Genomic DNA, 27,939 nt, shown 5'->3' with positions numbered 1-27,939 from the left:
ATCATTAACTGAAAATAAGAAGTGATTTGCTAACTCAGCTTAGGCTCTTAGCAGGAAGCCTGGAAGGGCTTCAGTTTCTGGCTTTGACTGGAAGAAATTAAGTATATCAGCAGCAAAAGGAATGTATGTTTTAAAGGTGATTGTCATAAGTCAAACAGTTAAAAGTGGATTGGAGTACAGGGGGAAATTGTGTTAAGACAATACAGTGATGCAAGTATGGCATAACAATTTATATCAGTATTCAGTCTCACCAAACACGCTTGGCTGATCACTTCTCAGAGTAAAGATGCCAACAACTGGTATGTGGCTCATAAAACACATAATGCTGGTAGTAAATGAACAGTTTCAGTTCCCTCCCTATAAAAATAAGATGGTCAGAATAACTAATGCTTCTAGTTCTGAGCAGGCATCTGGGTGAGTCTTAAATTTTTAACTAAATATTTCAGGTTAGTCCAGACACTTTTCCTACCATTGCAAACCTTTTGTTTTCTAGACGAACTATGTAGTGGCACTAGCTATTAGTAGAACACTTTTGAAAGGTACATTTGATCTATGCATCTCCTCTGAAGTTGTGTTAACATTTTCCAATTGGTGTTTGTATGTACTTGGGGTCCAACGGCTTATCCTGCAGAGAACTTAATATGATCAGCAGCCTTCCATTGAATATAACAGCTGCAAATATTCATCTTCCATGCAAGTTCAACATAGGCTTCAATACCTCAATCTTTTTATAAATTTATCTGCTGCTCTTTTAAATACCTCCACTGATCCAGCTTCCAGATTACTAGAGAAAATTCAACACCACACTGAAAAGAAATCCCAATGTACCTGTTCCATAGATCACTCCCTTATAATGCCCCTTGTGCCACCAGTGAAAGCATGTCAACAATTAAACTGTCACACTATCAAAGGAAACTATATTCTCTAATAGTAAGATCACCCCCTCATCTTCTAAACTCCAAACAGCACAAGTCTAATTATCTTAAATATTCTTTATAAGACAATTCTCTCATCACAGGAGTTAGCTGAATGGAACTCTTAAAGATTGCTTGTATATCCTCTCAAATTAGGGTACTGAAGTCATTTAACAATGACATTCAGCAAAAGAAATCCAATTTTTAATTTTATGTTGCTGAAGAAAATTTGTAAAACTTTACTTTGCTAAATAAGCATCTCATTTCTGTAAAACTAATTTTATGTATGTAATTCCAATGGGTATTGTTATGGAGAAATTGATGTTCTTAGAAATTCAAAGACAAGTCACTTTTTTAAAAAAGTCAAATGGAACTTTATGAAAACTCCAGCTCTAACATGTGAAACTATCTCCTTGAGAAGCTGTATTTTTTTTTTAATTTTTTAAAAAAGTTGCCAATTCTATAAAATCAACTTACCTCAAAATGATATTCCAGCTTCTATGGAAAACACTAACGACAAATTTTAGACATGTCAATGTTATTAGCTTAAACCAATGCTTCCTCAAACACAAGTTAACAAATGAATTAAAGCTGGTTTTATACGATTGGTCTATTGTAACTTTTATGAAGTGCAAAGTGAAATACCTGAATTAATATCTTACACTTAACTTTCTTTAATTTTTTAAAATTCAGCTAATACATTCAAGTAACTAGTATTTTGAAACCCATCTTGCTCACTACAATCTTTGAACCAGATTTCTTCTCCAGTCTCATAAAATTAGGTTGACCTCTAATTATCCTCTGCAATAGCCTGATAAAGCACCTAATTCAAGAACAGTTATGGCTAAGTGACAAGGGCTGGCGATGTCACTGATAAAAGATGTATTATGCTTACTGGACTGGCTGGGAAGAGTGTGGAGACAAAAAGAATTAAAGGCTAGTACTTACAACATTTTGGGACAAAAGTCTCAAGGAATTGCATTTAATTAGACTCAGAACAGGTTTTGTGGAACTGTGCTACAGTAAATTGGACAAAACAATTATGTTGATTTTTCAAAATTGCATTCTGAGAGTATCCAGCTCTACTCTAGTGCAAAATAGTAACTTGCACAGAAAATACTGGAATGTACGAAAATGCAACATCTTAATCTTATCAAATTTAAAAGAAATTCCCCATGCAGCACAATATTTTTGAATAAGCAAATGATCTATAAAGGGCTTATGCATATTATAATCTTACTTAAGTCGTGAACACAGACAGTTGAAGAAATAAATTCTCGGTATAAAAGAAAAGTAACTTGTATCAAAAGCAAGTTGCTTTAATTCATTAATGAGAAAATCTGCAGAGGCTAGAAATCCAAGCATACACAAAATACTGAAGGAACTCAGCACGCCAGGCAGCATCAATGGCAAAAAGTACAGGAATATGTACTTTTGAACAAATGTCCACACCAATACTCCAGTCAAACTTTGACTGAAATTTTCCCCCCTATAGATGCTGCCTAGCCTGCTGAGTTCCTCCAGCATTTTATGTATGTTGCTTGTTTTAATTTTTATTTTTGCTGATTTTCCGTGTAGTTCTGGCATGTAAAATATAATCAGAGACGAATAACTTGATAAATGATTATTCTGGAGATGTTAGTTTGGGGGGAATATATAGGTAGGTGCAGAAACCCATATTATACCAGCATTTGGTACTGTACTCCAACTTAAGAAAATACAGTACCCTAGATTTAGCACATTTTACAATACCCGAGTTCAATTCCCATTGCCCTCTGTAGGGAGTTTGTATGTTCTCCTGTGAACTTGTGGGTTCCCCTGGATGCTCCAGATTCCTCCCACAGTTGGTAGGTGAATCAATCGTCGTAAATTGACTATGATTAGGTTATGGTTAAACTGGGGGGTTGCTGGGCAGCATGGCTTGAAGGGCCAGAAGGGTCTACTCTGTGCTGTATCTCAGAAAAACTAATAGAAGACACGCTCAGAGCTCTATTCGCTGGGTACTAATTAATGTACACTTATGGGAAGTTGATCCAAGAGGCCTCCTGAAGTTACCTCACAATTGCTCATTTTGCAAAAATGTTAGTGAAATCAGCAGTTACTCCAATACAAGTGGAAAAACTAGGCAAAAATGAAAAAATACAGCATAGAGTTAATTTTATTGATTTTCCTATGCAAATAATCCCATAGAAGTCACCAATAAAAGACATTTGCTTCAATACCACAGATGCTAAAAATATGAAGATAAACAACATACTGGAGTCCTAACATCTGTGGAGAAAAAAAACAGAAGCTTTCAGGTCAGTGACTCAATGGTTCGAATTTTTGTTTGTATTGTATTACCACAAAATTTAATTATTTCTGTTCTTGGAAACCTGTTTAATATTGTCTTAAGTGATCCTATCTGGTTTTTCATCATTAAATTTACAAAACAATTTGTGAAGCCTTTCATGTAAGCCATTTTCTCCTGAACAAAACTAAAAGCTGTGCTTTATTTATCAGTAACCTGTGTTAGTTTTTCTCTCCAGAAAGCCTAGTGTTTACTGCTGAATGGTTATATTACATGCTATAATATGTATGGTTTACATGTGAGAAAGCCCATGAGTGGAACACTGTACATAATCAAGTGTGAATAATGGCATATCTGCACGCATACTTCAAAAGCTGCCTTCATCCATCTAACGTTGAAGCAGTTTTTCATCTATTAGATGCTTATAGTGACCAACACCAAAGGAAACTCCGTGTAACACAATAACTTAACATTGCACTTAAAAACAAAGACAGCCACTATTTGTAATTTGATAATTCTGCAGTTTTAATTAACCGCAATTTTAGAAAGTTCAAAGTCTAGTTTGTAATCTGGCCTGAACATAAATTACTGCTGCCTCCTTAATCTTTACAAATCCACATTACTAAATACCAAGACATTAAGGTATTTACTGACTAGTTTTCCCCGAGATGGCATATTGTCTTTAATGCTTGGGTATCTCAGCAAACCTTTGCTCTGAAAGCCAGATCATTTTACATGTGTTAAGTCAACCAGCATCACCTTGCACAAGGCAACACGCAATCTCAGTTACATTCAATACAGCATTAGTTCCAGGAAATGTCACGAAGCTTTGGTTGACCTTTGAAAGTGCTGCAGCCAGATACAATGTGTCTCGTGGCCCTAATAATTATTTAAATTTTCCTCAACCAAAAGTGGCCAGGTATTTACTGTTAATTGATGTATGAAGTGCATCTTACACCTTCAATTGTTAAGTTAGTTTGATCTGCAGCTTTCTTTCATAACTGCACGCTTCAGCTGCAGTATTACAGTTAATTACATCATTTGTTTTGAAAAATCATTGTCATTACACTTTTTGCCTACTAGCTTGTCATGTTATGGGATCTTGGGCTAATTTCTGGTGTGCTCTAGTAATGTTGCTTGACCTTTTCTAAATTATACAGAAGTGCTAGTTATTGAGATGAAAGCAAAGGGGCAAGACAAGGAGAAAACTTCTCCCACTAACAGCAACACTAATACAAATGACAAACCTGGTAGAAACCAACTTCTATGACAAATTCACAACTTTAAGGGGTTGATATGTTGTGAACAAAGATTACCTGAAATTTCAAAGTAATAATTTTAATGGTTACCAGAATCTGGATTTGAAGATCAAGTGTACAAAAAGAATGCAATAACAATTCACTAGCGATATTACAATCCTACCCATGTGGCTTAATCCAAACTTTATTGAATACTATGACAGCCATTTCTTATTTAGTTTATGATAATAAGGCAGTCTCATATACACCAACCAGGTAAGAAATGACAAAAAAAAAGGGTAAAAATTTATGCACCCTAGAAGGGGCTTTCCCCTTAGCTGTTTTACTGATACCTTCCAAAAAACATTTCAAGTTAGAAGTTATCAAGAAAAATAAGCCCACTTCAACAAGAACAAAGCACTCATTGGCCAAGATATTTGGTGTTGAAAAACTATTTTTTGTTTCCAAGCAACAAATTATAGTTGAGCAAAATTCTCAAAACTTAACAAATTACTGATTGTGAAAGGTGGCGGCCATGGGATTTTGTAGGGAACAAGATAGGCCACAATACAATCAGCACTAAAATAAATCAGCTATCATTTCAAATGGGCTATCTGTGTATTGAAGGTGGACTGGCTGTTCAACCTGCAAGGAATTTGCAACTCCGGCAAAGCTAACCAGAATATAGGCTAAGGCTGCATTCAGAAGCAATAACACACATTACCGAACCAATCACACCTCAGCCAAAAGAAAAGCTTTATTAATCAAGTTTAATCACTTAGAAAAATAACAGCAATACAGAACTCTAATGGTGTGTGGGGATTTGAAATGGATCCAGACAGTCAACTTTATATGTTGTGCCTAGACTACGTGTGGCAAGCATTATTCACAATCATAATGCACATCACCTTTATTATACAACATTCTGCAAGTGTAACTGTAAATTTCATAGGATCTTTAAGCAATAGTCAATAAATTGTTGTGAAAGGAGTATTTAAACAGTATGCCTATGCAGCTCAATCTTACAAATCTCAATGTTCCAATTGGCTGTTTACCATAACAAATTTTTTTTTTCAGATGTAATTTTAAATATACAATCTCCGTTACAGCAGCCAGATCTTCAAATAGTGACTTATACCAATGACTGATGTGCACCATTTCTGACCAGAGTTAATCCATAGTTAAGTTTGCAACAGTTATCAAGCACTGGAATGTCAAATATTCATTGAAATGACAAGTTACCAGTCCATATCTACCACTGACAAGTTAATATTTGAGATAAGGCAACTAAAAATTGGTGTAGCTAGATTTAAAAGACAGAGGACAATTTGTCAAATCAGTCAGAATATGTCCACATCAATACTCAAGTCAAAGTAAACCTGAATGCTCAATCTCATTACTAGATTAATAGGTCAAATGTACAAATACCTATTGTCAGCCAGACTGACCACTGAAAAGCAGCAATGCGTGTACAATTAACATGGCTAAAATGTATTAATCACTGAAAAAAGTGACTAAATTTATTCAGGTGACCTAAAGATGTGGGCACTCCACAACTCAAATAGAAAGTGTTTTCACATTATCTATTTTCCATAAGCATTTCATTTGCTGCTAAAGTCCATTAAAATATACAAAAAAAACACTCATTTTGAGGGGCCAGGGAAGTAAAGAAATATCCAGTGTACTTTTGTATTTTCTATAGTAATAACTGCATATGGAATTTGCAAAGAGACTCGTGCAACATTTTTTTTAAACAGCTGTTGAACTTTTTAATGAAGCTGCAGAAGCTCATTTCAGTGTCAAACTTTGCAATTTGTGTATTTACTCTCAACACTGTGGAATGCTATTTCAAGCTACTTTCAGCAAAATTTCAGGAAGCCACACTAAACAGAGCGACTCAGCTTTTTATTGCAGTATCACCATAGTATAAACAGAACAAAAGCTATGCACTGTACATTTTTGTTTTGCATGCTCTTCAGGATCTCGTTCACATCATTACATTCACCTTGACAAAAGTAAAAATTAAGCAAAAAGTCACCCTAACATGAAATTTACTTCCTGACTTGGCTATATCCACTGAAAAACTAATACAATACCGAAATATTGCCGTAATGTTGTTGCAAACAACATTATAAATACGGAATTACAAATTTAAAACATTTTTAAAAAATATTTGTTGTAGTAAACAGAAAACCAGATGGGTCATCTACTTCAATATGGTCTCTCCCGACGGTCCTGGCGACGATCACCCCTAAGAAGAAGAAAGTCCATGAGCAATTGACAAAATTGTCGTAAGACAAGATGGAGTTACAGGAAATTAAAGGTGTCCTTCTACTAGAGGGCAGTTTTGAAAGGAAACTGGTTGCATATCAAACTAATTGCACATCTTTGCAGAAAATATTCTAGCAACAATGTTAAACACTGATTAACTTACTTCCTATCCAATTTTCCTGGTCCACCACGTCCTCCTCTGAAACCCATTAATTCTCCCATTGGGGGTCCTCCAAGCATTCCTCTTCCACCTCTAAAGCCACCTCGATCACCACCACGTCCTCCTCGGAAGCCACCACGGTGGTCTCCACCTCGGCCTCCCCTAAAACCCCCACGGTCCATACCACGGCCACCACGCATCATGGGACCACCTCGACCACGATCACCTATGGAATTCAAATCAGTCCAAGATATTCCTTAGAAGAATTTGGAAGTTTACATGTTCAATTCTAGGAGCAATATGCCTTTAACACAATCTATACAAATTGGATGAAATCAGTAGAATTCAAGTTTATGATTTTTAAGTATTTCAAAAGAATTTTGCAAAAACAGGACCAGAAATTTCCATTAACTGCAATATGGAATGAAAATAATTTATGACTGACAGAGATTAACTCACCTGGAGGGAATGGAGGTGGGAGAGGGCCATCTGGCTTTGGAGCCTTACACTGGTTACATTCAGTCCGCCAGGCGAAGTTAGAATTTCCACAAGTTCTAAAAATAAAAATATGCATTGTCTATTCACTTTTGCTACCAGAATCATGGAAAAAGACAAATAAAATGCTCAAACCAAGCTTGACATACGGGTTAGGACATCGCCAGTCACCAGCTCTTTGCTGTGTATTTCCCCCTGAAGGCCCACCACGGCCACGTGGGCCACCTCGGCCACCAAATCCTCCTCCGCCACCGCCACGGCCCATAGGTCCTGAAATTAAAGCCAGGGAACATGCATATTTCAGGCAGCAGGAAAAATTCACAATAAAAATGTCATGTTTTCTCCATAATTAACTGATGGGAACAAAAGACCAGCATTATGAATCATGTTACAAATGATATAGTCAAATAACAGAAGTCAAACATTTATTAAAGGTGTCTATGCATGAATATAATCCAGACTAGCACTCCTGTCCCCTAATACTGCAAATCAGTTCTAAAAAAAAAAGGAAAAGGACGCTGAATCAAAAGGGTTAGCATAAATGTAAATGGAGAAAATTCACACCATTCGTCTAAAACAGAAAAGCAAAAATAGCATTACCTGGTCTGTAATGTAGATTCTCACCTCCTCCTCTAGGAAGCCCACCACCTCTACCATCGCGGAGGGGAACATTACCTCGCATATTGTTAAATGAGAGTGGTGGTGGCGGCTGCTGCAGCTGGGGTAAGGGCTGTGGTGGAGGCTTCTTTTTGGCCATGGTAACCTTGATTGGGTTTGCGTCAAATTCTTTGCCTAAAGTTGGAAGGGAATGTAAATTATTGCTGCCACACAAATGAAGTCGTACTTTCTTCATCATAGAAAAATTGATGAAGACCTACCATCAAACCATTCCACAGCAGCCTTAGCAGCAGGAGGGTCATCGTATGACACAGTAGCTTCACCTTTGGGTTTTCCAGTCTCTTTGTCAATGAATATGTTGATCATAGGCTGTCCAGTTCGTTTGTTGTTCTGCAAGAGTGCAAAAGTTATCATCAAACTCGAAAACCCATTAAAAACAATCTCTCAACAAAACACATCAACACAAACCTTTATAGCACCAGTTTGCTTGAAGAAATCCAGAAGTCTTTCTGGAGTTATATTTTCCCCCAAACCTTGCACATAAATAGTATCATTCTCCACATCGTCCTGTGGGGCTGAAGTCGCGGTCGAGGTTGGGGTTGGAACTGGAGCTGGAGCCGGTGGTGGAGGTGGAGGTTCAGCTGCTGTAACTGTGAAAAGCATTACAGACCTTCAGTTAACAGAAAAATCATCATTGATCCTGTTTCATGATTCAGGATTATGGCCAATTTTTTACCTTAAGAAATGAACATTACAAAAATATAGAAAAAATGACCGAGCATAGCTGTATCCTATCATTAAAAATCATTACCTGGTTCAGCCACTGGAGTTTCTTCTACAGCTGGTACTGGATGGAGAGAAAAAGCAACAATGACATTACTTTGCATTCCACCAAACCACTACCTTTACACATCTAGATCTATAATTCCGGCACCTTTCTTTTTGGTTACTCATTCAACTGAGATGCACTGCAAATGCAAGACCATACCATATGAAAATCTTCAGTAAAAATTTAAAACTACAGTTTTACTTTTAAAAAATTCCCCCATTTAATTTTCTAATAAGTGAACCATTCTGTATTTTATACCACCTCATTTGAGTGGTTTTTCACTTTCCATATACATCATTGTCATCATGAATTTGAAACCCATTTTAACGTAAACCCCTCTCTTAAGTGTTTACTCACTTCTATGTTTTCTAGTCATCACCAGCCTCAGGTAATTTGAAACCCATTTTTATTGGAAAACCCATCACTCAAATGATACATCCATATTCATCACTGTATCACATAATTTGAGACCCATTTTAACGCAAGCCCACTTTAATGCCGGCAGTTGACACAAGTGTTGAATTTTGTATAGAGGTTATTTTTTTTTTACTATGCAAAAAGTCTTCCCCAAATCACAGACTGCAAACACGATGTATTTGACTAACCATTTTAATACTAAAAACTTACCACCAGGCTTACTGAAGCCACCCCGGTCGACACCGCTGCAGGGACAAATATGAAGAAATGAAGCATCCCTTATGCCAGTACCAGTTGAGCCTAAGGCTCAAAGATGAAACTCGTGCCTCTTTAAAAGCACTGGCTAAGGCCTCTGAAGTTTCACCAGTTTTCATCTGCGAGTTTGCCTTTCTTCATAGTAGTTCTCCTAAATCTTTCGTACACCCTCAAAAACCATTTACACCTTCACTGTTTGACTTGCCAGTAACAGGGTCTCAACAACTAAAGTTGGTGCATGCAGTTTTATAACAGAACTGTTAAGCAACCATTATACTAGTTTTACATTATTTTTTAAACTTCCAAATAAATTACATATTACTGTAAATAATAAATACCATGTTTACATTACAAGTGTACAATACCATGCTTTTATGTATTACTCCACTTGCATACACCATACACATTTTTTTGTCCATACATATGTAGAAAACGTGTCTAGTCCCACTTTTCAATATGCTGCCGGCTCAGTCAAAATAGTTTAAAGTATTGAAGTGTAAACAAGGCTCTCACTTTGTAACCTGTAGCATATAAATGCGACAAAGCATGTTAACATAGTTTCCATATTCAAGCATTTAAAAATAAATACTGTATTGGCATTATTAAAAACTACATTCTAATACTTACCTGCAAACAAGGGAGTGAAAGCAGTATCGTACTGCTTAGGCTCTGTACAGTTAAATTCTTCCAAAGAACACGTTTAAATGGTAAACTCCTCACTTCCTGACTAAACATTTACAAGTGTGACCATTTCCAAATCCAACAGGAAATACCCACCCCAACCTTTAAATGTAACATGTACAAATTTCAACCCAATAAAAAGCAAGCTAACCCCTCAACACCCAACCATAGTTTTCTACCGATTTAAATTTTAGCTATTATAAAGCCAGACAGCTCTGCACTCATCTTTCCTACTTAAACATTAGTCATAGTTCTACACCCATAATTAAAAGTTTAAAAAAACAAACATTTAAACCTATACCTAAACTGAAAATTTAAGAAAGGGTCAATGGTGAGGAAATGATCCCGTCATCAGGACGACGAAAAACCTTATTCCAAAAGGGAAAATGGTATGATCAATCACATGCTTTTTGTTAATACCTTGTAAAGTACCCAAAATACAGCAGCCACATGGTCAACAAATTTATCACAAAACTAAATGCTAACGCTGGCCCAGCAGTGTGAACTTCAAAATTCCATTGCAAAAAAGGCAGAGCCTAATTGTAGTACTTCATTTTATATTGACTTTTAGTTTGAGACACGAGTGCAGACTTGGATCTTTACACAAGATGAGCAAATGACTGTATCGCCAATGTCAATGATTGTCAATCTGTGCACCTCAACAAATTCCTTACAATCAAGTTACCATTAAGTAGTACATTTTTCCACCCACTGCATGATTTTAAGAAAATACATTGAGGATTTCAGACCCTGAACCCAAGTTGCATTTAAAAAGCTGTAGGAACAGGTAACTGTGCATCGATTGTACTATCAAACATTCAAAGATTTAAATCCTGGATAGGACTGTACAGGTATAGGTCAGTTAAATGATACCAGTAGAGGATAGTTTTGAAATAGTGCTGACCAACTATTTGTGAATATTTAGTAAAGGCACAATTTTGTATCTTAGCTGTACTCACGAGAGTATTTTATTTGTTTAATTATTTTTATTTATTTAGCGATACTGCGCAGAGTAGGCCCTTTTGGCCCTTTGAGCCATGCCATCTCAGCAACCCCATAACCCTAACCTAATAACCGGAGAATTTACAATGACTAATTAACCTATCCAGCATGTCTTTGGACTATCTGAGAAAACTGGAACACACGGGGAACACCCACATATGCCACAGAGAGGATGTACAGAGACTCCTTACAGAACAGCACCAGAATTGAACTCTGAACCACAGAACACCTCCAGCTGTAATAGCTTCGCGCTAACAGCTATGCCACTGTGGTGCCCAATAATAATAATAATAATATCTTGCTTCAAACTCAAAAACTAATCAAATGGATAATTTATGAAGGGAGAAAAATGTGAGCAGTTTCACCCTATTTCAAGTTTTATTGGGTACAGACCACAAGTGCTGTGGACTTCACTGAAGTAACTACTTATGGCAGGGAAAACTGCTTAACCATAAAAGACTAACAGAGCAGAACCTCTTTTGCTCCATAGGTAACATTAACATGTTCCCAATGTGATAGAGTGAAATCTCCAGCTGATTCCTCCTACCCCTCTCTGGTGCAGGCTAATTCTGCTTAGCCCAGAGATTTTTAGCTGCTTGCAGCTCAACCACACACCATCCATCCATTTTCCAATGAATGTTCTTTTAAAAACAGCCCAGTAGGTTATATTTAAATATCATGTTACCAACACTTCAAACTGGTCTGTTTTAAATACAGCATTGTCAGTACTGTCATTAATATGACAAGCTAAGCTGTTTTGCCACATGCCCGTCAGATGTATTTTTTAAAAAAAGGTGTTGCAATTAAACAGTGATTATTAATTTATTACACCAAGCTTCCTTTACTTGGAAGGATACCAAGACACACCCAATTGTGTCTTCATTAAAATGAATAGAAATGAGGAATTACAGGCACGTTCAGATCCAAGTTTAGATCTACTTCAAGTTTTTGTACCTTTGTACATAGAAAAATAGGATACTTACCTTTGCTTTGAATGCTGTATTGGCAACTTGTGGATTCCCAATTACTACAATTTCATAGCACTTTAGCAGTTACAGTAAAACACAAAAATGTGTGTGGTGGGATGTAGCACAGATTTGAAATATTTACCCAATCCACTCAAGTGCCAAAACTGCATTTAATGAGGAGGCTAAGAGTCACTAGAATACCTCTTAGATGATAACATACTAATGACCACCAGGTAGCATAAAGTTGCCAGGGTCAGTGGAATCAGAGTATCTGTACCCATCAAATGCAAATATGGAGCTTCAATTCTCAGTAAGTGCTCTCATGAAAAAAAAACTAGTTTTTCTAATGATAGGAATAACATCCACAAGATTGTTTCAGAAAGGGAGATCAATTATCTATTGTGGGACAAGACTCCATTAGTATCAGTAGTTTTCTGATGCAGCATCCAAGTGGTCATTCTTCACACAAAGTTCAACAGCAATGTTTGACAGGTATTCAAGCAGTCTGTTTGGTCCCATATACTTACAGCCCCTAGTCACAGTAGGGACGCCGAGTAAAATAAATACTAGCCGAACATTCCCCCTGTCTACCCCAAGTAAATTAAGGCCAACTGCTCCTTTGATTGAAATTGGTCATTTACAAGGACTAGAGTTTGTAATGGCATGGCAGAACACACAGGGTACAAACACTCAACCCACAAGCAATTTAAAATAGCCCTCACACACACAGGGTGATATTTACTTTCAACAAATTTGGCATTGGTAAATCACTACAGTTGTTTCGGGACTTTAAAAAAAAAATGCTCATTTGAAGTTGCACAATGATTGTACTCAAATTAGTCATTTTTGAACAAGGCGCCATTTAAAGTGATACTTGTTTAAAACCCTTACTGGCAAGTTCAAATTGAACACTAGTAAAATAACTCCTACTTTCCACTGACCCTGCCTATTACAAGGCATAACCCGATAATGCTTTCAGCTCCCTTGTTGATTAGTAAACAAGTACAATGGAGTCTTTAAACGCAATGACTATAGGGTTTCCATTGCCTCTATTTTTAGGTAATTGTACGGGAATTATTTAAATTCAAGTAAATTAATGGTTCACGTTATTCACATTTTTTCAGAAATATAAATATCATAGGTACCAGGCAAATGGAAACCCCATTAACTTAAAATAGTCAAGTTAACTTCCAGACGTTGAAGTGAAACCTTTATCATATTCTCCTAAGTTATAGTGCAACAATTGTATTTCTGCATTTGTAGTGTTAGCAACAAAAATAAAACTGGCCACAAGGAGTCTAACTTTCAAAAATTGCTACATCGATTTTCAAATGAAGTATGGCATATGCATAAAGCAAAGCCTACACCAACATAAAATAAATGCACGATTATTAAAAATGAATCCAGGCTCCAAATAATTACAAATTTATAAGATGTTCCACTTCACACCCCATAATTTTGCCATTGCAAAATATTTTAATTCTGGAAGTAGGTGGAAGGGACTATAATGCCCTTTCCAAAATACTAATGAGATTGATGTAGTGATGTTTGAGAGATACTCCAAAATATAAACACTGTAACAAAACACATTAATATTCTCACCTATGTGGTAGCAATATGTAAAGAGAAAGCGAAGGACAATTTAACACAATTTATCTCAGGATTAAAGGTTTCACCAGGAAGGCAATGTCATATTATGTGGAGCAAATACTATGTTTTAAGTTAACCTCCCTCAAATTTACATAGCGTAGGACAACCAATTCAAATTAGTTCCAAAGGTTTTAACAAAATCCCAAATTTTATTTGCCAGATGCATATTTCAAAGCAAATCAAAATTCCATCTATAGTTTATCTAAATTTCTTTTACATTATATAAGTGGAAATTAAGATAAGCAAACTATTCCACAGAGGCTAGACATTGCCTTTGGAAAATTAGCAGGGCTGAAAACTGTTATCATTTCATGTCACAAATTCCCGGACAAAGATTTTAACGGGCCATGGATTTAAAAAATTAAAATCTATATTAATTTAGATATAAAGTTTAAAAGCAAACTTCTCATTTGGGGACATCTGGTTCCTGATAACTCCAATGAGTTATTTGGGAAAGTGGCCAGTTAAACCCAGAGGTTATTTTTGTTACAGTACTTTCAAATCAGCTAAATGCTTTCAGCCCTGTATTGTTAACTGTTACTCTGGGTGATTTCTTGTATTAATCTCTCCAAAAGGAAGAGGTCATCTTACCCCATGCCACCTCGTCCACTCCGACCACCTCTACTGTAACTACTTCCTCTGCTTCCTTGATCATAGCTTCCACGACTTCTGCTACGGTTTTCAGAGCTACTGTTTGAGGTTCCGTAGCTACTCTGGTCTTGTCCATACCCACTCATGTTATTAGTAGATGGTTGCTCCTGCCTATAGGAACCTAGATAAGCATTTTGTTGGTTAATTTACTAGTATTAATCACATTTGAGGGCAATAATTAGGAAATTTAGGAATAAGCATCAAGCACAATATGGGCCTGGCTAACTCCATTACAACCGGCCTGGATTTTAACCCAAATAATTCAAAAAATAGTTTCAAAAAAAAAATTTATTCTACTATTAGCTCCTTTGTTGCCTGTTACTGTTTAATTTCAAAGTGACTTATACTACTAGCACTATTTTACCAAAACATACAAAAGTCAAACTTACTGTACTGGCTTTGTTGGCTATAGTCTGTTTGCTGTCCATAGCTAGACTGCTGACCAAACCCTGTAGGTGGTTGCTGTTGGCTGTATCCTCCAGTTGGGGGTGGTGGTGGTGCATAGCTACTCCCCTGTTGTCCATAACTTGCCTGCTGGCTGTAAGAGCTCTGATCATAGGCAGTTGGCTGAGTGGTGCTACTGTAACTATTAAAAAAAATGATGGCAAGTGATAGCCAAAGGTCACAAGCTTGAAAATAAAGTTAACTCAAATTTGTTTCAAAGGGTTAAAATATGGAATACACAACCTAAAAACATTTAACATTGAAGTAGTAGCAAAATATATTTGAAGGATTTTAAGAAACAAACTCGTATGACAGATTTAAAACATACAAAATAATGCACTGAAATAGATCCTCCGAAGAACGCAAAATTCTCCCTCTCAATGACTTAAGTTACTGCCCAAATGCAGTTAAAAGATGTTTTGGGAGAGAAATAATTCCTGTTTTAAGGCACCAAACTATTTATTGTACATTTTCTACCAACAATGTGACATCCTCTCTCATCTTAAATATGACAGTTGGGCAGAAACACACCTGTCAACCTTCAAAACATTATCATTAAGAGAAAGAATTTGGGGTAATGTTGGAAAATCCATTTCCTCACATCACATCAGAAATGAAACAATTACCTTGTAGGAGGAAAAGATGGGGGAGCACTGGGAGGTTGAAGAGGATAAGTTCCATGAACACTCATTTGAGGGTATCCATAATTCGTTTGGCTGTATCCTACATTAGATTGCGCATAACCAGTACTTGGTTGGCTGTAATCATCTTGCTTGGTTGTATCTTGTGCTCTGAAATTTAAGTCAGCAATTATAAATTACATACAAAGTTACTATTGACTCAGGGTGGACAAAAGAGTGGTGTTTAGAGATAAAGAGCAAAAATGGTATATGTTAGAGGAAATTAAAGACAGAAAATATACATAACTTTGTATTTTGATAGAACATGTTTAAAATCTAACTGGATTATGCAATATCTAACAAAGCTGGACTTAAAATAAATTTACACAATTGTCCAGGCTTCCAACTTCTGAAATTTTCTAAAAATTATTAACTGTGATTCCTGCTAGTGGGGAAACACTTGAGTAGCCTTCTTTAGCAGTAATGAAGCTGCTCTAATCATAGGGAACCACATAAATGCAAATTTCTCAACATTACCTTTTCTAAGACAAATTTGGATACTGAATAAGTAACATCTTACCTAAAGTCACTAAAAGCCATGTGTGCCAGGAAAAGTCTACATTTTTCTATTTTCCCCAAAAATATTAAATATAGCCAAAATAAGTTATCCAGGTTATGATTCATTTAAAGAATTCAATACTCATTCATCCCAAATTAAAATCAGAATATGGTCATAAGCAATTAGGAGTTCCAGTGACAATGAGTCATGCATAATTCGTTGGCACAGTATGTACAGACTCCAGGTGTTTTTTATAATATAAAAACCTTTCTCACCCCTTCCCTGCAACCTATAAAACAGCTGACTTATACCTGGTAGGTGCAACCGTTGTAGCTGTGTGTTGCCCATATGCAGCATAGGTGGGTTGCTGACCATAGGTTGGCTGTTGACCATACGTAGCTTGTGGAGTACCAGTGCTGTCATATCCAGTTGTACTGTAAGCCTGCACAGGCTGGCTATAAGCCTGAGGCGCAATTGGTGCGCTATAACCTATTGAAAAGAAAAATGTACTAACATTTCTACAATAGTTTTATATGCAGACTTAATTCAACATATTGCTAATTGCTCATGCTCACTAGAATGAGCACCAGACCTGTCAACTAGCATCTTTTGATTAAAAAAAAATGCCTATAGACATAAAACGTGTGAAGTGCTTTGCTGGCCCGAAATTAAGGATAAATTAGGAAATGTTTGTTTTACCCATAGGCTTAGGAAGTAAATGCTGCAATACTGGACTCGCACTACTGAAATCAATGAGATGATATACAAGCTTGGAAGCAGGATTCTACTTGCATCTCCCAGTATTTTAAAGCCGTTACAAAAATGCCCAATGCAGCTGAAATTTTAATATGATTTGTCACTTCCCCCCACAGAGAGCGTACAATGTATCTGATAGCAAAGTTGCTACCCCAGTATCCTTGCATGCATGAGCCAGAGATGCTCTGAAATCGGAACTTCAGCACACCCCCCACTTTGCAACATAATAGTCTCAGAAAACAGAGCTCAAATGCATTTTACTCTCATGCCTACTTCATTTTCTGATAACAAGCAGGAAATGGGTACATTTAATGGAGATTTTTTTCAGCCAAGTCAGTACACTTCTTTAACTAAAGTCAATTTTGCAATAGCAAGAAGGCTAAAAGAACTTCCCCATCAACGTTAATTGAACTAATGTTTTTCAAATTCAACTTGTGAATTCAAAACACATTGCCACACCTTTCTAACTCAGTGTTATGTAGTCAATACAATTAACCTTTTAATAAACGCATTTTAATTCAGGCAATGTTTAGAAACATAACCTTTCATGATAACACCTCAAAAGGATAAATTCTGGTCACCCCTAAACTTTAATCAGTCACAACTAGAATATGATTTGTATAATGGGCCAAATGAAGATTTCCAGTTGTACTTGCTGACACTGAGAAATACCCAGGTGGTAAATTATGCCTTTCCAAACAGCTGTCACTTGTGCTGGTCTTGGACCTGCACATATATACAGCAAAGGACTGTGTATAAATTTCATAATTGGCTGAATGCCAGCCAATCTAAAATTTAAAATTAATTTCAAGGGCAAATTATTTCTTTCCCTGTAACATAAAGGACAGTCTAATCACAATATTGAGCATGCATGACAAGTCAGTTAATTTTACATTGAAGTTTCAAATGTTTGATGTAAAATGCCAACATGAACCATGCAACAACAACCAGGCATTCTAACCTGCACTTGTCCCTTCTACTCAAGAAAGCACAACAGACAGCAAAACAAAAAGTTAAGAATTAATCACAGAATTTAAATGAAAATAAAAAAAATTAATGAAGTTAACCCTTACCAGTCTGGGGTTGCCCATATGCAGTGGCATATGCTGTCTGCCCATATGCTGCAGTTGTTTGTGCTTGAGTATATGTTGTATCAGTAGGCTGAGTATAGGCTCCATAACTCTGCTGCGCATATGCCTATTTGAATTCAAGTTATAAAGGAACAATACACAAAAAGCTAAAGTTCAATGAAATTCAACAAATTATCAACATTCTTAAAACTTAAGGCTTCAAAATTAACATACAATATCACAAAAAAAAGAGCCAAAATCTTACTTGGGTTGTCTGTCCATATGCTTGAGTAGGCTGAGCCGCATAGGTTCCATACCTGCAAAGATATACAGTGTGTTCACATTGCTTAAAAGATACAAATAATCTCAGACCCCGTTTGTCAAAGTTGGCAAAGAGAGGAAACGAGTTGCTTTGAATTGCAGAAGACAGGGGAGGAATTGATAGGTAAAGAGACTTGCAACCAGGTTTGTAGTCACCAGATGAGAGCAAGTTGAAGTGACATCCTCAGGCTATGCAGCAGTTGAATTCCTAGAAAGTTGCTGGTATTGGCAGGTGTAACACTGGGCAGAGTCGCCAGTTGAAAGAAAAACAAATAGGCAGGGGGTGTTAAAAATGAAATAAAACCCTTAGCAAGAAGTGACTCAAGATCAGAAATGGAAGATCCTTATGAGTGGAGTTAAACTGCAGGATAAGCTGACTTTGATGCATCTTATACAGGTCTCTGAATAGTTGCCACAATGTAGGTTACAAATTAGAACAGGGATCAGAAAAGGTAAATTGGCACTGGATCCCTAAGAGAAGGAATGCCTACTAGATTGCTTTGTAAAACAGCATATGGTTGAGCCCACTAGAGAAACGGCAATTTTTCATTCAAGGTTGTGCAATGAACCAGATTTGATAAGAGAACTAAAGGAACCCTTTAAGGCAGTGATTATATGATAGAATTCATCCTTCAGTTTGAGGGAGAAGCAAAAAAAAAAATCAGACATGTTGGTATCAGACAAAGAAGGGACCCTAATCAGGGGTCATGGTAGAGCAGCAACAGCATGATCCCAAAGCAGCAGCAGCATTCTAGAGGCAACAGTGGCTGACAAGGGAAGTCAGACAGCATGAAAGCAATAGAGGGCTTTTTTTTTTGCAACATTGTAAGTAAGGAATCAGAGGATTGGGAAGCTTTTAAAAAGCAACAGGGGAAGGAAGATGAAATATGAAGGTAAGAAAGCCAATAATGTAGAGTATACAAATATTTTTCAGGTATAAGAATAAAATTGGGCATTGCAATGGGGAACAAATGAATGGCCAATGAACTGAATGAGTATTTTGTAAATTTCACAGTGGAAGTCACTAGCAACACATCAAAAATTTGAGAGTTGGGAGCACAAATGAGTGTAGTCACCATTACTGGAAGGTGCTTGGGAAGCTGAAAGGTTGATAGGTAGACAAGTCACCTGGACCACAGGGTTCTGAAAGAGGTAGATGATATTTGGGAGGCAGTAGTAATCTTTCAATAATCACTAGTCAGGAACGGCTCCACAAGACAGGAAAACAGCAAATGTCACTCCACCCTTTAAGGGATGGAGGCAAAAAGACCAGTTAAAATGACTTCAGTGGTTGATATTATTAAGGATGAGGCTTCAGGACACTTGGAATACATGATAAAATTAATAGAAGTCAGCACGATATCTTTAAGGGGAGATCTTGTCTGATAAAGGTGTCAGAATTGCTAATCAAGTTCAAGACAAGAGATGGAGAGTCAATAAAGGTTATATAGTTGGATTTTTAGAAGGCCTTAAAAAGATGCCACACAAGGCTTGAAAACAGAAGCACAAGGTATGAAAGCAAACATACTAGCATAGATAGAAGATAAAGGGGGCCCCTTCTGACTTTCTGCAGTTCAGCTTGGTCCGCTACTTTTCATGTTATATGCTAATGATCTGATGACAGGATTGATGGGTTTTGTGTCCAAGTTTCCAGTTGATACAGATGGAAAGGCAAGTAACGCTGAGGAAACAAATCTGCAGAAGCACTTGGGCAGGTTGGGAAAACAGGCAAAGAAGTGGCAGATGGAATACAGTGTAGGTAACTGTATGGTCATGCACTTTGGTAGAAGGAATAAATATTCTAATTGGCTAGACTATTTTCTAAATGGGAAGATAATTCAGAAAATGGAAGCGTAGAGGGACTTTAGGAGTCCTAATTCAGGATTCCCTAAAGAGTAACCTTCAGGTCGAGTTGGTAGCAAGGAAGGAAAAAATCAGTCAGCATTCATTTCAGATGACTAGATTACAGAAACAAGGTGTAACACTGAGGTTATGTAAGGTGCTGGTCAGACCATATTTGGAATATTGCAAGTAGTTTTGGGTCCCATATCTAGGGAAGGATGTACTGGTGTTGGAGAGGTTCCAGAGGTGGTTTGCAAGAATGATAGGGTTAATGATTGAGGAGCAATTCATTGCACAGGGCCCTGTACTTGCTGAAATTTAGAAGGACAATGGATTTCATTGAAACCTAGTGACTATTGATAGGCCAGGATAGAGTGCATGTGGATCAGAGGGTACAGGCTCAGAATAAAATAACATCCTTTTTGAACGGAGATGAGAAAGAATTTTTTTATCCAGAGGGTGGTGAATCCGCAGATTTTCTGTCCACATATGGTTGTGGACACCAAGTCACTGAGTATGTTTAAAGCAGAAATAGATATATTCTTGGTTAGTAAGAGTGTCAAATGTTACATGTAGAGGTAGGAAAATAAATTAGCTATGACTGAACAGAGAAGTATACCTAATGGGACACATGGCCCAATTCTGCTCCTACATATTACGGTATCACTATTTTCCCTAATGCAACAATTTTCCCCCCTACATTTTGTTAATTTGGTTATTTTTTTATCCTCACAAAGTCAATATTTAGTGATTTATGAATTCTGCAAAGGCAAATTTCCATTACCCAAACTGTACACTGAAAATTAAACAAAATTAACCAAAAGATACAAAATGAGGCAAGTAAAAGAAGTCCTTTCCACATCCTTGTACTGCTCATCTAATCATGTTTCTTTGTCTATTCTCTCTTCAAATGCCCTCTTCTCAAGGCTTTGTTCCATTCCCACTGAAAAGCTTCAATTTACCCACCAACTGGATGACCTCAATAACTTATCCCCACAGCAGTACTGGTCTCACCTAGAGACTCCATTCATGCTATTCACACCATAACATTCTCTGCAACTCAACATTAAACCACCTCTTTCCTAGTTCCCAGCAGTAACCTCAATTCACTTTCCACAAATGCTGCCCAATCAACTAAGTGTATCAGAAAGTGCCGATTTCACAACTTGTGCAAAATGGCACTTCTGATACACTGATTAAAGTAACTATAAGCAGACCTGCACAATTCAATTAATACATAAACTATTCTGCAAAAAGATAATTTAGCTGAACTTAAGAAAGTGGGAAGATGTGTTTAAAAACAAGGCAAACACTTAATACCTTCAACAATTTATGAAGCATTCAGCACCGAGGGTCTGCTCCCAATTAATGTGCACCTAAATACAGTTTCTTACTTATATTCAACTTTTGATCTGGAAGCAGAGGAGGAATTTCTGCATATTTCAAGCAGATGACCACAATAATAACCAAGTTGGCACTGCAAGAAGAATTGCTATATAGAATTTGTCTGCATGTACCAAATGGAAATTTGTCCATCCTGGATCGGATCATCACTGATGGATGTCACTTCAAGAAATGTACACTGCATGTAAAAGTCATAGTTATTCAAACAACAGCGTACCTTTTACATTTAGTATACATGAATGGCTGACTTTATCCACATTTTAACAAGACATCAACTGTCTTGGTGAAAAGGTCCAAGAGGTCTGATTGATATTTTAGATAAATGATATACAGGTTCCCCCCGCTATCCAAAAGTAGAGCGTTCCTATGAAATCTTTCACAAGCCAAAATGGCGTAAAGTTAATTTATATGGGAAAAATTTCTGAGCGTTCCCAGACCCAAAAAATAACCTATCAAATCATACCAAATAACACATAAAACCTAAAATAACACTAACATATAGTAAAAGCAGGAATGATATGATAAATACACAGCCTACATAAAGTAGAAATAATGTAGTGTAGTTCCACTTACCAGAATCAGGAAGACAGCGAGCACACTCATACAGTTCTTTGTAAGCACTCAAAACATCCTGCAAACCTGCCCTAAACCTACGTGCCCTTTCAAAATTAAAGTCATACTTTTCTGCAATCATTGCAGCACTGTCAATCGTAGTGAAAATCTCACAGTTCAGAACTGTGGTGGCTTGAAGCTGAGTGTAGTTCCCGGGGAAGGAGCTTCACTTTTCGCCACTCTCACTGCTCGGGGTGCACGCTGCCTCTATAATGGCTCGCTGCAAAACAAACGCTGAACACTATTTTCGCTTTTCACCTTTTTCCGTAAAAGAGAAAATCCTCTTCGGATTTCTTTCGGTTAGTGAAAACAGGTACTAATGTAGGTCTTTTGTAAAAGTGAGGTGGCGTAAAGTGAACTTTCGTAAAACGGGGGACATCTGTATAGAAATATAGCCTCTTATTGCATAGCTTCACTTATGTAGGTTAAATTCTCCAATATTGCAATGGCCTAGTTAATGCTACATGAAATATTAACAGTCCATCTAACCTACCCACAGATAAAGCCGTACAAACCAAACGGTGCTCACAAGTTAGCTGGTATCAGAAATTACTTTGACTCTTCAGGAAAACTGGGGACAAGAAATGTCCATGACAAGAACATCTGTCATGAAGCACATGGAATACAAGCACATGATTCCCCAAGCTACCAAAATATTAGAGATTAGCTGCTTCACCCAGATCTATGCTCCATTAGTTGTTAAAAAATGCACCCCTACCTATTCTTTAAGGTAAAGTAATTAAAGTATTTAAAGTAATTAATGGCATTACAAGTGGTTTACAGCTTGTTTTTTCCAAACCTCAGCCACATGTAAAAGCGAAATTGAATTTAAAAGATAAAATTTACAATAATATTTACAATGGATTTTGGCTATTCGTTTAGGGGGTGACACAAAACATTTAGAGGGGCTTAACCATGTTTGAAAATGGAACAGTACAATATGAATATCGAATACGGGTAATGGTGTGAATTAGACCAGGGGTCCCCAACCTTTATCGCACTGCGGACCGGTTTCATATTGACAATATTCTTGCGGACCGGCCGACCGGGGCGGGGGGGCGCGGTGATAGGGTTGCCAACGAACAAGAGTAGCAGTCAAATACGTTGAGTTTACCCCCGAGAAAGACTACAATGACCATGAAGCCTTGCGCGGGCACCAGTGCGCATGCCTGTACGTGCCAATTTTTTTCTACAAATCGTTTTTGGTCATTCTGATATGGGGGGGGGGTGTTAATCACCAATGCAATATAGGTGATAAGTGGCTAATGCATTCATTTCTAAAAGGGTTTATCTAACGAACTTAATATTAAACACACAGCGCATATTTTCCTCGCATGAATATAGTGATAAGTCAATTATCAGGGGAGGACGGGGAGCTTGAAGTAAGTGTTGAACGAACTTCCTGTAGAAGTGGTAGAGGCAGGTTCGGTATACTTTAAAGAAAAATTGGATAGGTATATAGACAGGAAAGGAATGGAGGGTTATGGCCTGAGTGCAGGTCGGTGGGACTAGGTGACAGTGGCGTTCGGCACGGACTAGAAGGGCAGGGATGGCCTGTTTCCGTGCTGTAATTGTTATATGGTTATATAAGTCAATAGCATCATAAGATTTTAAGTAACATTTGGATATTAAACACACAGCACATATTTTCCCCGTATGAACATATAAAATCATTGCAACACACCAATATCGCTGAATCAGTGGGAGCCCTGGGCTTGTTTTCCTGCAACAAGACTGTCCCATTGAGGGGTGATGGGAAGACAGCGATACTCGAAGGGGGGTCCTTATGTCCAGTCTATTCCACAATTTAGTTTTCGTTGTATTTATTGCAGAGATATGTTGGAAATGGACGCAACGTTTTCAGTGCTTTTGTAGCTATCTCAGGATATTTAGCCCTGATTTTGATCCAGAATGCCGGCAGAGATGTTATGTCAAACATACTTTTCAGCCCGCCGTCATTGATCTCCTTCCCGCGCTGACATGGATGACGCATGCGTAATGACCTTGCGTGCATTCAAGCCCAACAGTGGGCGTGACAGGGAATGTCATAATCATACTTTATTGATCCCGGGGGAAATTGGTTTTCGTTACAGTTGCACTATAAATAATTAAATAGTAATATGTAAATTCTGCCAGGAAATAAGTCCAGAAATGAGGAAAGGTGCAGCTGACTCCTATTGCCAAATTATATTGTTTCCTCGCGGCCCGGTGGTTGGGGACCACTGAATTAGACAAAGTACTCAACTCCAAAAATTAATACAAAATAATTCTGAAATCTGGAAAACTGATTAATTTCACTGCCACCCACCCATCATCATCCAGCCGAGAGCTTGAATCTGAAATATTAAGAACTTCAGTTTGTCCTAATAATTACAATACAATCTGTATCTATTTCAATTTTTAAATTAGAAAATATAAGCCATTACTTGAGTACCTGAAACCAAAGACCGATTTTCAAAGACATGACAACCAATGAAATTTCCGATAAAGTCCATCAGATACACTTACCCTTGCTGAGCTGCAGCTTGAGTATAGGTACTATAATCTGAAAAGAAAAATAAAGTAAAATAGATTTTACAAAAAAATTGTTTGTATTCCAGGTAATGTAATTTAAATCTTCATGATACAGCTGGGCATTCTTAATCAACCCCTGGATGATGCAGCAATATTCAAATACACAAGTACCCTTACCCAGGGGATGAGGCGCCATATACAAAATGTGACACAATATGGTCTGAAATGCAAAAAAGAACAAACATTTTGTATATAGTTTATTTTCATAGAGGTTAAGGATCCCTAAACGTTATTATAAGTGAGGCAACTATTTCGGAAAAGTCTGAGGTTGGTTTCTGGACAGTGATTACACTCTTGCATCGTTCTGATACAAGGGGATGAGATTCATCAAATGCAATTGCCACTAAAGATCAGGTTAAAATAAAAGAAAATGTTAGGAATGCAAGTTAGGCAGCATTTGTGGAGAAAGTTTGTAGCATGTGCAATTCCCCCACCCCACACAAGATTGGAGCAACCATGCGCAACAGAAACTACATATTTAGACAAAGTATGACAATTGAAAAAGCTACAGCTTTCCTAAAAAAAAATTCACTACTGTGGAAAATGGGATAGCATCACAACCCATAATCAAGGCCTGCATCTGGAAGCTTGGTTTATCAGTTTATTCCCAAAATTACTTGGTAATTTTCTGTAGCTATGGTGAACAATATCAATGAAAGCAAACATGCAATTCAATCAAGCTTAATTCCTTATTTATAAAATGTGGCAAAAAAGATGGAACACTTCCACCTTCAAACAAATGAGTACTTTAGAACTGTTCATATTTAAGAAAATGGTTTCACTTTATCAGTTTTAACATGTGTTCACAATTGTAGGCATTTGAATGTTGCAAGAGAAAAAGGTCAGCAAAAGTACATCATTGATGTTGCAATGTATGTGATAACTGAAGCCCTAAATCAATTGTTTCAGAAATAAACGTATTGTAAATGCTATGTTTGCACTTCTTAGCGTTTCCTCCCACACTGAAGGAAAAGGTTAAGACATACAAAAGTAAACAAATGCATAACTCAGTATCTTCTCCCTTTTTAGTGAATATGTTGTTTTGAGTGATTCAGACAGCGAAATCTTCAATCAGTTTAATTTTTTAAAAAGCTTTGCGGGGGGGGGGGCGGGAATAAAAATTTTAATCCAGCAAGGTTTTTGGATCTAATGAATAGTAAAGACCCAAAAATTTGAACATTTCTCTTTCCAAAGACAATGCCAAGTCTTTCAAAATTTTGCTATTTCTTTCCATAAAGACCAACTTTCTCACCAGACCAAGACAGTAAGGTCAACTGGTTTGCTTATTATATGAGATATTCTCAAAATGTCCACAACTAGGGCAAGCAATTACTTTAAAATATAGTGATTACCTCCTTCCGACTAATCTGTCACTCAATTTCAGTCAAGTAGGGGACTTGTGTTTAGTGTCACCTTTCACACCATTTATATTAACAAAAAGTCACTCCAAGTGTCAATACTGAAATCTGAATTGCCAATCATTAACAACACCGCAAGAAGAGGTGTGTGAAAAAGTAAAAAACCCTAATCCTAATCTAATAAAAATAGAGGCATATGACAAGAGGTCAAGCTACATTAGGTCAAAGAATTTTAGCAAAGTGACAGCTTCTGTCTCCAGACCACCCTGTTATGAGCATAATATAAAATTAAACTTTCTCACAATAAAACTTCTGTTTATACCTTTCACACAATAGCATTTGAGACACTATATTGACCAAATTTATACTGATCAGCTCTGTTGGGCTCTGAGATTATAAAAAACGATTAAGCCTCCATAATGGTGGAGAACTCTTGAAGTGCCTGTCCAAAGAAATAACACATGCTACACTTTTCACACATTTCAGACAATATTAGATTGACAAGTTTTATACTGATCATATGTGATGGGCTCTGAGGTTTTAAAAATAAGGTTCCACAATGATGGAGAAATTGCATATAGGGAAAACTCAAGTTTCAGAATAAAGGAATCATGTGTGGATATTTTAAGGAAAAGGAAATCTAATTATTTTTTAAAAAAGCGCAGTTATTATCTTAGAAATTAGCTTATTACAAGATGTTAGGAACCCAGTGCTAAAATTTCACCGGAGTTCAATAACTTCAACGGAAGAACGAAAACACACTTGGTACGCTTCTTTAATAACATGATCCTCAATAACATTTAACAAATTCAGGACGTCTAAAGCACCATCCCCAAAACAAAAAAAAACTAACAAAATGCAAAAGATAAGCATGTCAGTAATCTAGCTGCCTTTCAAACTATTGCCATATCGCGCCTTTCTACGAAGAAAAATTAAATTCTGACCAATGAACGACTCCAGTTTGGCAAACCGCTGTCGCGTACGGAAACACTACTTTCTTTAAAATAAAGGCCGAAATAAAACACAACTCAACTTCTTGAACTGTACGCGTATTTTCAAAATGGGGCACTTTAAAAAGTTGAAAATCTACACCGTCATCATTTAAAATGAGAATCTATAGAACACAGTTTCAATCTTAAAATATTTCCAAGGAAACTATTTTGACCGTAGTTACGAACTGATATTTTTTAATTATTGAAATCCGGTCATTGGCCAATCTGATTCCTCCACCCGCCCCCCCCCCATCCAGACCAGGCCTCAAGACGGATAGATAACACATTAAAAAAAAACACTTCCCCTTCGTCTGGAAAGTGGGCGACGGCGCAGCCAAGGGCAAGGAACCGGCCGCTGGGGAAGTGAGATGGCGGCTCGTGTGTGAGAGCAGCCGGGCCCGAAGGCTTTGTGGCGCAGTTCGCACGGGCGGGCCGGCCAGTGGAGAGAGAGTTGCTGGTTGTGCCTTGACGACGGCGGGGTGGGGGAGGGGAGGGGAGCCCCAACGGCCGCCCGCCCGTTTCTCCTCCTCCTCCTCCTGCAACACGCGATGGGGCCTGGCCCGAGCATAAAACCGCGGCCCTCGACACACACACACACACACAATAAAACCTCCACAGTCACCGCTAAATCCAATTCAGAGCTCGGCGAAAAAACCAGCGGGCGGGTGCGGGTGCGGTCCGAGGGCCCGCCGCCGCCGACCGGGACGGCGGATGGCGGCCGTGCGTTTGAATCCGAGCCCAACAGTTGGGAGACTCGCTCTTACCCGTCGACGCCATCTTCTCCGACCTCTGACTGCCGCAACGCGCCTGCGCGGACACTCGACGGACTCGACCACCGATTTGGCGCCTTGCGCAACTCGCCCCGGAACGGCCCGACGGTAACAGTCACACACAACGAAAAAAAATCCTTCTCCTCAGGCCACCGCGATCCCGAGTGCCTCGAACGTG

General features: G+C 37.7%; 1 protein-coding gene across 1 annotated transcript; it reads right to left on the bottom strand.

The window, feature by feature from the left end:
• Positions 1 to 3,757: 3,757 nt before the first annotated feature.
• LOC134338555 (RNA-binding protein EWS-like) lies at positions 3,758 to 27,939 on the bottom strand. The gene is made up of 17 exons (XM_063034462.1): positions 27,756 to 27,939; positions 24,576 to 24,612; positions 18,154 to 18,205; positions 17,892 to 18,015; positions 16,374 to 16,551; positions 15,510 to 15,674; positions 14,829 to 15,025; positions 14,380 to 14,560; positions 9,443 to 9,477; positions 8,798 to 8,833; positions 8,455 to 8,636; positions 8,247 to 8,376; positions 7,969 to 8,160; positions 7,518 to 7,638; positions 7,333 to 7,427; positions 6,877 to 7,099; positions 3,758 to 6,693 (listed from the first exon to the last, which is right to left on the bottom strand). Exons 1-17 carry the CDS (start codon positions 27,766 to 27,768, stop codon positions 6,654 to 6,656), a joined length of 2,001 nt encoding a protein of 666 aa, XP_062890532.1. The 5' UTR covers positions 27,769 to 27,939; the 3' UTR covers positions 3,758 to 6,653.

Source organism: Mobula hypostoma, chromosome 27 (genome assembly GCF_963921235.1).
Source record: "Mobula hypostoma chromosome 27, sMobHyp1.1, whole genome shotgun sequence".
Classification (NCBI taxonomy): domain Eukaryota; kingdom Metazoa; phylum Chordata; class Chondrichthyes; order Myliobatiformes; family Myliobatidae; genus Mobula; species Mobula hypostoma.
Note: the sequence above shows the minus strand (reverse complement) of the source record. Positions and strands in the feature narration are given on the sequence as shown.

Coding starts and splice junctions, on each gene's coding strand:
- LOC134338555 (XM_063034462.1), bottom strand. Junction 16,552..17,891: donor ATATGGGCAACCCCAGACTG/GTAAGGGTTAAC, acceptor TCTTTTCAATAG/GTTATAGCGCACCAATTGCG. Junction 7,428..7,517: donor GACTGGCGATGTCCTAACCC/GTATGTCAAGCT, acceptor TTTTATTTTTAG/AACTTGTGGAAATTCTAACT.